Raw genomic sequence first — 14,048 nt, 5'->3', positions numbered from 1 at the left:
CACTGCAAGTTCCGCCTCCCGGGTTCACGCCATTCTCCTGCCTCAGCCTCCCGAGTAGCTGGGACTACAGGCGCCAGCCACCTCTCCCGGCTAGCTTTTTGTATTTTTTAGTAGAGACGGGGTTTCACCGTGTTAGCCAGGATGATCTCGAACTCCTGACCTCGTGATCCGCCCGTCTCCCAAAGTGCTGGGATTACAGGCTTGAGTCACCGCGCCCGGCCTCATTTCTAAACCAGAAAAAAAGAAATGATAATTATTTTAAGAGTTCTTTTTCCCAACCCATTTTTTAAAAATGAAATCTACTTGGAAAAACAATGAAAAGAAAGGGGAAACAATGGGATGCACCAAATAACTGCTATTGTGTTTCTCATAGCTTCGCTGATCCTGCAAGCTCCACTTTCTGTGTTTGAAGGAGACTCTGTGGTTCTGAGGTGCCGGGCAAAGGCAAAAGTGACACTGAATACTACTATTTACAAGAATGATAATGTCCTGGCATTCCTTAATAAAAGAACTGACTTCCATATTCCTCATGCAAGTCTCAAGGACAATGGTGCATATCGCTGTACTGGATATAAGGAAACTTGTTGCCCTGTTTCTTCCAACACAGTCAAAATCCAAGTCCAAGGTAAAGCATTATTTTGTGAAGTGAGTTGGTCAAAAGGAGACTCCTTGGGGTCACAGAGATAGAACAGGAGGAAAAGGGTGGACTGGAATACCACTAAACTACAGGCCACATTCCTGCAAGGACCAGAGGATAGTAGTGCTTTGGGCTGAAGGAAGCTAGGGATCAATGACATCTCTTTCTTTGCCTGCTTTTGGATGTGCTGCTGCTTGAAGTTTGTTTTTCTCCAAAGCACTTCCAGCCTCATTGCTCTAGGACTGTTGTGATTCTTCTCTCTAGAGTCATTTACACGTCCAGTTTTGAGAGTCAGCTCCTTCCAGCCCATCAGCGGGAGCCCGGTGACCCTGATCTGTGAGACCCGGCTCTCTCTAGAGAGGTCAGATGTCCCGCTCCAGTTCTGCTTCTTCAGAAATGACCAGATGCTGGGATCAGGCTGGAGCCTCTCCCCGAAGTTCCAGATTACTGCCATGTGGAGTAAAGATTCAGGATCCTACTGGTGTAAGGCAGCAACAATGGATTACAGCATCACATCTAACAGCTTGAGATCCTGGATACAGGTGCAAAGTAAGTGCTGGTGGAACCTGAGATTTGCTGCAGAGAGGGCTAGAAAAGTGGGACAGAGCTGCATATCAGCTTGGGTCACCAGTCTCTGTAGAAAAAACTCATACCTGTGAGAATGGGAGTTGTGCAAGCAAAGAGACCTTTACTCTTATGGACATCTTAGAAGAGTTTAGACCCAGGAAAATCCAAGAAAAGAAAGGTCTATTTTTTTTTCTTTCAATGCCATTAAATACAAGTCTTTCTTTTCTCTCACAGCCCTCTCTTCCCTGACATCATTTTTTTTTCTTCTAGGCCCATAGGGATAAGCCATGGGCTGTGTGGCATAGCTCTCTGACTCTGGGGTACAGAGGGATCTGTTGTCTCAATTAACATTACTTATTGACAATAACCAATGTGAAAATTTCTGTAGGATACAAAGACAGGTTGCAACATCGTAGTTACTCCAAATATGTAATTCTGAAGGTTTACCATTCCCTAGTTATGAGTATAAATATGCACCCCAGATTACATCACCTCCCTTACTAGTATACGGCACCATCCTTCCCCCAAAGCTATTGTGGTAGTTACAGTGATGAGGGAAAAACAGCTTCTGTAGAGCCCTGTGTCACCCTCCACTCATGGCAAACTCCAGGCTCACTTCTAAGGAGACAATGTGATCATCACCAGAGCAGGAGTCAGGACACCAACTCTGGCCCTGGCTGGCCCTAAACAGCCTACACAGGCAGGTCTCCTTGTCTCTCTCTGACTCAGTTTTCTCACCTGTAAATAAAGAATGTCAGTCTGGGCCAAGGGAGAGAGTAGGAGCAGGAGAAAAAACTCTAGAAGACTATGCTAATCTTTAAGGAAAAACTACCAACAGCAAATAAATCCCCGAGGCCAATGCAAGTGAAGGAGAAATGAACAGGAATAGGAAAGAAGACTCATAATAATTGGGCACTCCAGGTGCAACGTTCCATAGTCATAAGGCAGAGGGAAGGAGCAAGAAACAGGTGCAGGAAAGGGTGTGTGGTTCTGATGGCAGCAAGGTAAGGGTGGAGACTGGAGATTGGGCATTTGCATTGGCCATGCCTTGGAATCTACAGTAAGAGGTAAAAGCAATTCTTGACTAATTTTTTCTCTTGCTCAGTCCCCGCATCTCATCCTGTCCTCACTCTCAGCCCTGAAAAGGCTCTGAATTTTGAGGGAACCAAGGTGACACTTCACTGTGAAACCCAGGAAGATTCTCTGCGCACTTTGTACAGGTTTTATCATGACGGTGTTCCCCTGAGGCACAAATTAGTCCGCTGTGAAAAGGGAGCATCCATCAGCTTCTCACTGACTACAGAGCATTCAGGGAACTACTACTGCACAGCTGACAATGGCCATGGTGCCAAGCCCAGTGAGGCTGTGAGCCTGTCAGTCACTGGTAAGCCCTGGGTTCCTGCCAATCACCCACCCCTGGCCAAGAGTCCTGTCTCACCCCGCCCTTCAGAAGTCAGTATGTACCTTCCAGTATCCTCGGTTTCTTTCTTGGGAAAACCTAATGTCCTCCTCCACTGTCTGGCTCACTGAACCAGCTGTCTGCCTCTTGAGTCTCGTTGCATTGCAATCTGGGTGTCTTCATACCCCTGCCTGATGGTGCAGTGGCTTTCTCTCCCCTGCTCACCAATTTCTGAGAAGCCAGGTGCTTTTCTTGTGCTTTCCACTTGTCCTCTGGCTCCCCAGATGCCTGATTTTCATTCACTATATTATTCTCAGTAGACACAGACTCAATTTCCAGGAGCACAGAGGTATCTCCTGTTCTGTTAATATCACACATTAATCAATAACCCAGAGGCAAAGACATGTAAGACACAAAGACAAGTCTCTGGATCATAGTTAACCCAGCATGTCCTTCTTGCTCAAGCCTTTTTTGGAGTTGATTGGGCAGTAGGTAAGAAAGGCACAGGCAATGGTGGGCTTGGGGCAGGCCAGGAGAAATTTTCACCTCTGCTTGCTTGGCTTAATGCCCTCAGAGCTATTCAGGTACCAATTCAGCTGCCAATGAGTTAGGACATCAAAAGGCTTCCATTGAGCTTTGGATCTTAATTTTGAACCATCCATGCATGACTGAATGCCAGGTCCAATGTTGAAGGAGACAGTGTGATTTGGGCCTGTACTGGTGACAGAGAGTCCAGTCTTGGTTGGGCTGGAAGCAACATCAGTTTTCTCTCCTGTAAAACAATAATACCAGCTTGGAAGACAAGCAAGAATCCAGTCCCTCCCACAGGGATGTGTGAGATCATAAAGGAGAGGACCAGGGAACCCAAGGGGAGACATCAAATGACATAGAAAGAGAACAGTGTCCCTGACATTCAGAGGCCCAAGGAAAATGGAGACAGTGACATCATGATCAAACATGCTCAGAGCTGTATCAAATTCTATTCAATGATTCATTCCTTCACCTAATAAATACTGATTGCATATATTCCATGAACCAGACTTTACTGACATCTAAGGATGCATCTAAGACTACACTAACCTGGTCCTGCTCACACAGTTCATAGGGGCTAATGGCAAATGCAGACAAGTAATAGAGAAAACATCAACCTGAGGATAGAAGTGCCCGGTGGCTGCAAGAGCAGACGGAAAGGCATGCCAATCTGAATTGGGAAGAAAAAAAATTTCTTGGAAGAACTCATGTGTGAGTTGAGACCTGAGGATGAGTGGGAACATTTCAGGAGAAGAGGATTGTGGTGAGGGAGGGAGGACATGATCCAGGAACTGGAGGGGCAGTCGGTTCTTGATGATTGCGGCATAGACTGAACAGTGGAGAAAGGTAGGATAAGATTGCAGAGAAAGGTATGGTTAGACCATACTTAGAAGCAGAGTAAGGGCTTGGGCCATATTCTGCAGGGCAATCTGGGCTCCATGAATGGTTTAAATCTTGGGGAAAACCACTTCAGCAGCACAGTGAGGAATGAGTCATAGAGCAGCCAGTTTGGGGAGCAGCCAGGAGTGAAGGGGAGGGCTCATCAAGAGAGTGTCCAGTTGGACAACACCCCCAGGCCAGTCCCAGTAGAACTGGGACTTAAGAAGGAAGGACTCTGGCCGAGGCAAGAGGCACTGTGAGAGTGTGCCCCACTGTCACCAAGGGCAGACTGTGTTCTAAGCAGAAGAGAGAGAGTTGGTTTGGATAAGGCAAAGCTAAGAGACGATGGAAGATAAAAACTGAGTCACATCCAGTGAATTTTGCCACAAAGTACTCTTTGGCAGACGACAGAGTAGAATCAGAATACCTGGGTTTGACTGCTGCCTCTTCACTTACTAGCTGTGTGACTCACCCACTTGGGTCCTCAGCATCTTCATCTGTGAAGTAGGGACAACAATTGTACCCACCTCAATGAATTGCTTTGATGATTAAATAAGTGTCTCTCTATATATCAATACTTACAAATTACATCCAACAAATATACACACACCAGAACTTAAAGACACCATAGTGTCATTATAACAAACATCTATTTTATTATTTTTATCATTATCACAATAATTATATTCAGAAACATGAAAATCCTCTTTAGTAGATTGTTGGGGATAAAATCCGAGTTGTAATGGACAAAACATGCATATGAGATATGAGATAAAGAAGTAGAGATGTTAAAGGTAGGTCACTTCTTCCAGAAGACTGACTACAGAAAGGTGGAGAAACCGACTGTGAGGAACTTCAAATGCAAATGGGGTTGTTTTTCTATTGTCTGATGTTTTTTTTTTTTTTTAACATGGAGCGGGTTACACACATGCAAATGGTGTTTGCAAGAAGCCAGTAGAGGTAAGAATGCTTTATCTAGGACAGAGGCAGGTGTGCACAGGATGAAGAGACAGAAGAAAATCCCCTAGGCAGGCCAAGGAGGGCTCTTCCATGGTCTCAGGGCACAGGATGGAGTGAGGAGCTGCTGTGGGTAAGGGTGTGGTTCTGCTCGTGGAAAGACAAGGAAATTCTTTGAGAGCAACATCTCTGCACAAGAGAGGCAGATCATACAACAAGGGGAGCTGGGAGAGGAGAAAAGACAAGAGGTCTGGTGGAAAAGGAAGAGACAGGGAATGACTAGCATAGAGGACAGGGGAACCGGTGAGAGCAGCCTGGGAAGTGGCTGGGTCACCCTGTGGGTAGGTGGAGCCTGGAGACTGTGGACTGGAGACTGAACATCTGCACTGGCGAAACGTTGAATCTGTGAACCAAAACCTATCTGAGACAGGTCTCAATCAATTTGGATAGTATATTTTGCCATGGTTAAGGATATGTGTCCCGGATTCAGCTACCTGCCTTCTCCAAAGATGATTTTGAGGGTTTCAATATTTAAAGGTGAAAGGGCAGATATTGGAGAAAAAGGAAGACATTTTTTAAAAGGTATGTGTAAATAACAGACAAACAGTTGCATTCTTTTGAGTCTTTGATCAGCCTTTAGCAGAATACACAATTTACATGTGAGAGAGGGGCAGAGGAATAGTCAATGCTGTCTTCCTCCAGCCCAGTGAATCTGCATTTTTAAATCAGGGAAACAATCAGATATGCATTTGTCTCCTATAAGCAGGGATGACTGAAAGTTCTGTCTTTTGTTCCACACCTGTGAAAATCAGCTATCAATTTAAATTGTTAGGGCAAAACAGAACCATTTAAAACAGAACCATTTTAGGGTAAAGATCGTGGGCCCACAAAGAAATATTTCAGTGGACAAATTTTGAGGGAGGTATGTAGCTTTTTAAAAAGTCTTTGAAGTTATCTTATTAAGGAATAAAATAAAAGTCAGGTTTGCCTGAAACAGTTCTCAGCTTGACTTTTCCCTTTGGCTTAGTGATTTGGGGTTCCCAAGATTTATTTTCCTTTTACGAAATCTACAGCAAGCGGCAGAAACAAATCTTGACTATTTTTTTCTCTCTCTCAGTCCCTGTGTCTCGTCCTGTCCTCACCCTCAGCTCTGCTGAGGACCTGATTTCTGAGGGAGCCAAGGTGACACTTCACTGTGAAGCCCAGAGAGGTTCACTCCCCATCGTGTACCAGTTTCATCATGAGGATGCCGCCCTGGGGAATAGGTCAGCCCACTCTGCAGGAGGAGTGTCCATCAGCTTCTCTCTGACTGCAGAGCATTCAGGGAACTACTACTGCACAGCTGACAATGGCTTTGGCCCCCAACGCAGTGAGGCAGTGAGCCTCTCCGTCACTGGTAAGTCCTGGGTTCCTGGCAATTACTCACACCTGGCCAAGAGTCCTCTCTCACCCAGTCCTTCAGAAGCCAGCATGTACTTTCCAGTATTGTCTGTTTCTTTCTTGGGACAACCTAATGTCCTCCTCCACTCTCTGGCTCACTGAACCTGCTGTCCACCACTTTCAGCCTTTTCTCATTGCAGTCTGGGTGCCTTCCTACCCCTGCCTCATGATACAGCAGCTTTCTCTTCCCTGCTCCTCAAATTCTGAGCAACCAATTGCTTTTCTCGTGCTCTCCACTTGTCCTGTAGATCTGCCAGATGCCTGGTTTTCATTTACTAAATTATTCTTAGTAGATATAGACTCAGACTCAGTTCCCAGGAGCACAGAAATGTCCCCTGTCTGGTTAATATCAGACATCAATGAATAACCAGATGCAATATCATGTGAGACACAAAGACAAGTCACTGGATCATAGTTAACCCAACATGTCTCCCTTGCTCAAGCCCTTTTTACAGTTGATTGGGCAGTAGGTAAGAAAGGCACAGACTCCGGCAGGCTGGGAGCAGGCCAGGAGACAGCTTCACCTCCTGTTGCTTGGCTTAATGCCCTCACGGCTATTCAGGTAGCTGTCAAATAGTTATGACATCAAAAAGGTTTCCTTTGAGCTTTGGATCTCAATTTTGAACCATCCATGTGTGGCTAAATGGTCAGGTCCAATGTTGAGGGAGACAGTGTGATTTGGGCCTATACTGGAGACAGAGAGTCCAGTGTTTGTTGGGCCTGAAAGTGGCCTCAGTTTCCTCTCTTGTAAAACAATAATACCAGCTCAGAAGAAAAGGAAGAATCCAGTCCCTCCCACATGGATGTGTGAGATTATAAAGGAGAGAACCAGGGAACCCAGGGGGAGACATCAAATGACATAGAAAAAAAGCAATGTCCCTAACATTCAGAGTCCCAAGGAAAGTGGAGACAGTGACATCATGATCAAACACACTCAGAGATGTTTAAAGTCCTATTCAAAGACTCACTTCTTCACCTAATAAATACTGATTGCATATATTCCATGGACCAGACTGTACTGACATCTAAGGATGCATCTAAGACTACACTAACCTGTTCCTGCCCACACAGTTCATAGGGGCTAATGGCAAATGCAGACAAGTAATAGAGAAAACATCAACCTAAAGTTAGAAGTACCTGGTGGCTACAGGAGAAGATGGAAAGGCATCCAATCCGAGTTGGGAAGTGAGAAAACAATTCTTGGAATTTGAGATAAGACCTGAAGGAGAAGGGTGTTGTGGTGAGGGAGGGAGGACACTTTCCAGGAACTGGAGAGGGGTCATTTCTTGATGACTGAAGCATAGACAGAACAGTGGAGAAAGGAAGGACAAGGTTGGGGAAGATGACATCATTAGAACTTACTTAGAAACAGAGTAAGGGCTTAGGTCATATTCTGTGGGCAATCTGGGCTCTACGAAGGTTTTAAATGTTGGGGAAAACCACTCCAGCAGTACAGTGAGGATCAGGTCATAGAGCAACCTGTTTGAGGAGCAGCCAGGAGTGAAGGAGAGGGCCCAACAAGGGAGTGTCCAGTTGGACAGAACCCCCAGTCTAGTCCCAGTAGAGGAGATGGGACATGAGAAGGAAGGCCTCTGGCCGAGGGAAAAGGCACTCACTATGAGAGTATGCCCCACTGTCACTAAGGGTAGAACATGTTCTAAGCAGATGATAGTGAGCCAGTTTGGATAAGGCAAAGCTAAGAGATGATGAAAGATAAAAACTGAGTCACAGCCGGGAGCAGTGGCTCATGCCTGTAATTCCAGCACTTTGGGAGGCTGAAGGTGGGTAGATCACCTGAGGTGAGGAGTTTGAGACCAGTCTGGCCAACATGGTGAAATCCTGTGTCTACTAAAAATACAAAAATTAGCCAGGGCCTGTAATGCCAGCAACTTGGGAGGCTGAGGCAGGAGAATCGCTTGAATTCAGGAGGCAAAGTTTGCAGTGAGCTGAGATCATGCCACTGAACTCCAGCCTGGGTGACAGGGTGAGACTCCATCTTAAAACAAAACAAAACAACAAAACAAAACAAAAAAACTGAGTCACATCCAATGAATTTAGCCACAAAGTACTCTTTGGCAGGAGAACACAGACTAGAACCAAAATACCTGGGTTTGACTGCTGCCTCTTCACTTATTAGCTGTGTGACTCAACCGCTCGGGGCCTCAGTATTTTCATCTGTGAAATAGGGACAACAATAGTACCTACCTCACTGAATTGTTCTGATGATTAACTTAGTGTCTGTATACGTATAGATATTCACAAATTACATCTGACAAATATACACACACCAGAACTTAAAGGCACTATAATGTCCTTATAATAAATATCTTTTTTATTTTTATCATTATCATCATTACTACATTCATAAACATGAAAAATCAGCTCTAGTAGATTATTGGGGGTAAAAACCGAGTTGTAATGGACAAAATGTGCTTATGAGATATGAGATAAAGAAGTAGAGATGATAAACATAGGTCAGTTCTTCCAGAAGACTGTCCACAGAAAAGTGGAGAAACCGACTGTGAGGAACTTCAAATGTAAATAAGGTTGTTTTTGTATTGTCTGATAGTTTTTCGTATATGGAGATAGTTAAACACATCAAAATGTAGCTTGGAAGAAGCCAATAGAGGTAAGGACTTCATGTCTAGGACAGAGGCAGGTGTGCACAGGTCAAGAGACGTAGGAAATTCCCCCTTGGAAAGGCCAGGTGTGGCTCTTCCACGGTTGCAGGGAAGCCTGCATGGTTGCAGGAAGAAGTGAGGAGCTGGTGCAAGTGAGTCTGGTGGTGGCAAGACAAGGAATTTCTTCCTTGAAAGCATCATCTCCTCTGCAAAAGGGAGGCAGATCACACCACAAGGGGAGCCATGAGAGAAGAAGAGACTATTGGTCCGCTGGAAAAATGAACAGATAGGGAAAGACCAGCATGGAGCATAGGGAGGCTGGTCAGAGAAGCCTGAGAACTTGCTTGGCTGCCCTCCAGGTAGGTGAAGCCTGGAGACACTGGACTGGAGACTGGGCATCTGCACTGGTCAAGTGTTGAAATCTACAGTAAGAGGCAAAAGAAACTCTTGACTCATTTTTTCTCTTCCTCAGTCCCTGTGTCTCGTCCTGTCCTCACCCTCAGCTCTGCTGAGGCCCTGACTTTTGAAGGAGCCACTGTGACACTTTACTGTGAGGTCCAGAGAGGTTCCCCACGAATCCTATACCAGTTTTATCATGAGGACGTGCCCCTGGGGAGCAACTCAACACCCTCTGTGGGAAAAGTGTCCTTCAGCTTCTCTCTGACTGCAGGACATTCAGGGAATTACTACTGCACAGCTGACAACGGCTTTGGTCCCCAGCGCAGTGAGGCGGTGAGCCTCTTTGTCACTGGTAAGTGCTGGTTTCCTGCCAATCACCCACCCCTGGCCGAGTTCCCTCTCACCCATTCCTTTAAAAATCTGTTTGCACTATCCAGTTTCCTCCCTGAATCAACTTAATCCCCTTCTTGGCTTCCTCCTCAACTAACTAGCTGGGGTTCTCAGTCCTCACAAGTCCTGCCTCAGCCAGACCCCTAAAACAGCCCAGTAGATTCCCCAGCTTTTACCAAATGAATTTATTGATTGTATTTTCTCCTCATTACTTGTATGTTCTAACAGTATGCTGATTTTTCTTGAGGCACAAAGCGTGTCCTACTTCTCCACTGACATTTACATATTAACTTAGCTACAAGCACAGTCTTATAGATAAATAGATAAATCTATTTATAGATAATGATGGTCAAGACCTTAAATTCTCCAAAGGATTTCCAATCTTATGGTAGATTTGGAGAAGTCTGCTTGCGAACAAAGGGGGAAATGGTTCCCTAGGAACCAGCTCCTCAAACTTATGGAGTTTTTATGATCCCTTGTTTTCTAACCCGCTAAAATCAGTATGATTTTATTGCATTATTTTAAAAAACTGTTGTTGAAGTATGACATACATTCAAGAAATGTGTGCAAATTATATGTGTATGATTTGGTGTCTTTTTAGGAGCTAAGTTGCTTCTGTTTTTACTTGAATCTTTGTTTAGTAGAAACTGGGGGAAAGTTTCTTTTCTTTTCAGAGAATCAAAATGGTATGATAGAAAAATCTTGAGCCTGATGTGTCAGATATGCCCCTAGTATAACTTGCTGAGTAAAGAGGTTATTTTTAAAATGTAAATTTTCTGATACTACTCCAAAGTCAGAGCCAAATCTATCTAGGAAGCTTCTAGGCTTCACGCATTCTGTATCCCATTACCATGTTTTTATCCATGTTTTACTTTCTTCTCATATTTAGCAGCATCTTAAGCCTCTTTATTTTCTATTTCTTCACTGTCATCCTTAAAGCCAGTGGAATGTAAACTTCATGAGAACAGAACTGCATCCATCTTGGTCTCCACAACATCCCTGTGCCTACTTAGTGTTTGGAACACAGTAGGTCCTCAGTCAACATTTGTAATTTAGTGGACAGATGATATGACAGGATGGTAAGAGGGGATTTTTAAAAATCATCTAGCAAAGCCCAAGAGGAAAAAAACCAAAGCTATTTTAGAAATGAAATACCAATTTGAAGCAGTAAGACTAGAATGGATACCTTTGAAAACCTTTAATTGAATGAAGAATCAATTTGAGAAAACAATACAGAATGCAAAGTAGAAAGATACAGAAATAAAGGCAAAAATTATAATATGGAAATCAGACAATGGAGCCCCCCAGTTATCCAGTTATGTCGATAATTAAAGTGGAGACCTTCAGAAAATTGAACTGAAGGGTAAAATGAAACTCAAAGATGTAGCAGAAATGGTTGAGAAGTAAAGAAAACTTGAATATATCGATCAGAATATATATGTTGATGAAGTTATTGACCTTTGAGGTTGAAAATATATATATGTGTTTATGATTATGGGGAAAAAAGCAGTCATCTCAGAAAGAAAAATATTAAGTTAGTCTTAGACTTTGCAGAGCACTCGATACCAAAGCGAGAGGAGTGATGTCCAGACTTGGACCTCCGAGGGAGGAATAATAACTGAAAATTTTATATCAAATCGAAAAGGCATTGTCAAAAATACAAGGATTCAGGAAACTGAGAATGCACTAAGCCTTCCTGAAAAATCACCTAATGACAAAATCCAGCCCAACAAGATGTAAATGAAGATAAAGGACTCATAATGAGGAAACTGCACTATGACTTGTTCTCAACCCCAGTTGCACATTAGACTCGTCAAAGACCTTTGTAAAAGACACATTACTAAGCCCCTCTCCAGACTAATTCAATTCAGAATCTCACAGATGGGGCCACAGAATCAATATTTTTTGACAAAACCTCAGGTGAGAATATTGTGTGGACAAGATTGGAAACCACGGATTTAGATATAGAAACAAAGGCTAATCAACTGTGAGAATTATGGTCACAGAATAGAAAGTAACTATTATAAACACTGAAAATGTAAAAAAAAAAAAATGTGACAAAGAAAAGTCAGTTGGTCAGAGGAAGGAGAGGAAGTAAAGGAACAATCATTTTCTCATGATTATTATTATTTCAGAGTAAACTGTGAATTCTTTGTCAACAGTAACTCATCATTAATGGTTTATACTTCACTAAAATTCCATGGAAAACCAACTAGTAGCCTGTAGGGTCACATAGGATAGAACAAGTGAATTCTTTGGGTGAAGCAACCATAGATATTAGGACTGACCAAAAAATAAATAATAAAAATAAACCTGTGCATTGATACGATCATAAATGATCAGGGAAAGAAGAAACAGAAACTCTCATACAAGAGAGTACAAGTTATTACAAGTGTAAATTGGTTCAACCTTTTCTTCTTAACTGACACATTGTAATTGTGTGTATTTATGGAAGTACAATTTGATGTTTTGATACACATACACGGTATTTAATGATCAAATTAGGATGTTTAATGTACCCATCATCTCATGCATTTATCATTTCTTTGGGATAAAAACATTCAAAAGCCTCTCTTCCAGCTTTTTTGTAATATATTGTAACTGAGTGGTAACCATCACCACCCTACTGTCCAATAGAACAGAATTTATTCCTCCTGTCTAATTATAACTTTGTACTCGTTGAACAACTTCTCCCTATCCTCCTCTTCCCTCTCCCCTCCCCACTCTCTGATAACCACAGTTCCAGTCTCTGCTTCCATAGCATCAACTTTGGTTTTTTTAGTTTCAAAATATGAGTGAAATAATGCAGTATCAGTCTTTTCGTGCCTGCCTAATTTCATTAAATATGACATCCTCCAGGTCTTTTCATATTGCTGCAAATCACAGGATTTCATTATTTTTTATGGCTGAATACTATTCCATTGTGAATATATACCACGTTTTATTTATCTATTCATCTGTTGGTGGACACTTAGATTGCTTGTATATCTTGGCTGTTGTGAATAGTGCTGCAATAAACTTGAGAGTGCAGATATCTCTTCAACATTTATGACTTTATTTCCCTTGAATATCCACCCAGCAGTGAAATTGCTGGATAATATGGTAGTTCTATTTTTATTTTATTGAGAAACTTCCATGTTGTTTCGTGTAGTGGCTGTAATAATTTACAATGCCGCCAGCAATATAAGGGTTCTGTCCTCTCCACAACCTAACCAACACTTGTTTTCTTTTGACTTTTTGATAACAGTCATTCTAACTGGAGTGAGGTGATACCTCATTGGGGTTTTAATTGTATTTCCCAATAATCAGTGATATTGACCATTTTTTTCATGTACCTGTTGTCCATTTTATGTCTTCTTTAAAGAAATGTCTGTTAAAGTCTTTTGCCCATTTTTTAATCAGCGTGTTTGGTTTTTCCTGTTGAGTTGTTTAAGTTCTTTATATATTCTGGATATTAACACGTCAGACATATACTTTGCAAATATTTTCTTCTGTCCTATAAGTTGTCTTTTTATTCTGTTAATTGTTTCCTTTGATGTGCAAATTCTTTTCAGCTTGATATAATACCACTTGTCTAATATTTGCTTTTGTTGTCTGTACTTTTGTATTTTAAAAGGTCCAGTCTTTTAGAAGAACAATTAGACATTATGTGTTATTAAAATGTTTGTATACTTCATCCCAGAAATTCTAAGAATTTATCCTAAGAAATGCATGTGTAAATATACAAAAATATATCTACAGAATTACTTAATGCCGCATTACTTGACATTTAAGAAACAACAACATCCCAAACATCCATTAATGGGAAAATGCTTAAATGTATTATAGCATATTTATACATTGGAATACTTTGTCATTGTCAAGAATAATCAGGTAGGCCGGGCGCGGTGGCTCACGCTTGTAATCCCAGCACTTTGGGAGGCCGAGGTGGGCAGATCACCTGAGGTTGGGAGTTCAAGACCAGCCTGACCAACATGGAGAAATCCCGTCTCTACTAAAAATACAAAATTAGCCGAGTATGGTCGTACATGCCTGTGATCCCAGCTACTTGGGAGACTGAGGCAGGAGAATCGCTTCAACCCAGGCGGCAGAGGTTGTGCTGAGCCGAGATCGCGCCATTGCATTCCAGCCTGGGCAACAAGAGCGAAACTCTGACTCAAAAAAAAAAAAAAAGGAATAACCAGGTAATATATTTCCAAAACTATCAAGTTGTAAATTTAAAAGTTGT

The 14,048-nt window shown here is 42.5% G+C and overlaps 1 protein-coding gene across 1 annotated transcript in view; it reads left to right on the top strand.

Moving 5' to 3' along the window:
* The window catches only part of FCRL5 (Fc receptor-like 5), a 36,976-nt gene that overhangs the window by 5,943 nt on the left and 16,985 nt on the right, over positions 1-14,048 (top strand). Inside the window, exons 4-8 of the mRNA XM_011928470.1 lie at positions 374-625; positions 902-1,186; positions 2,310-2,588; positions 6,088-6,366; positions 9,504-9,782. Of these exons, the coding sequence (XP_011783860.1) occupies positions 374-625; positions 902-1,186; positions 2,310-2,588; positions 6,088-6,366; positions 9,504-9,782 (1,374 nt within the window). The remainder of the gene's footprint in view (positions 1-373; positions 626-901; positions 1,187-2,309; positions 2,589-6,087; positions 6,367-9,503; positions 9,783-14,048) is intronic.

This window comes from Colobus angolensis, unplaced genomic scaffold (assembly GCF_000951035.1).
Source record: "Colobus angolensis palliatus isolate OR3802 unplaced genomic scaffold, Cang.pa_1.0 Scaffold77, whole genome shotgun sequence".
In the NCBI taxonomy this organism is placed as follows: Eukaryota; Metazoa; Chordata; class Mammalia; order Primates; family Cercopithecidae; genus Colobus; species Colobus angolensis.
This window is presented reverse-complemented; position numbering and strand designations above follow the sequence as displayed.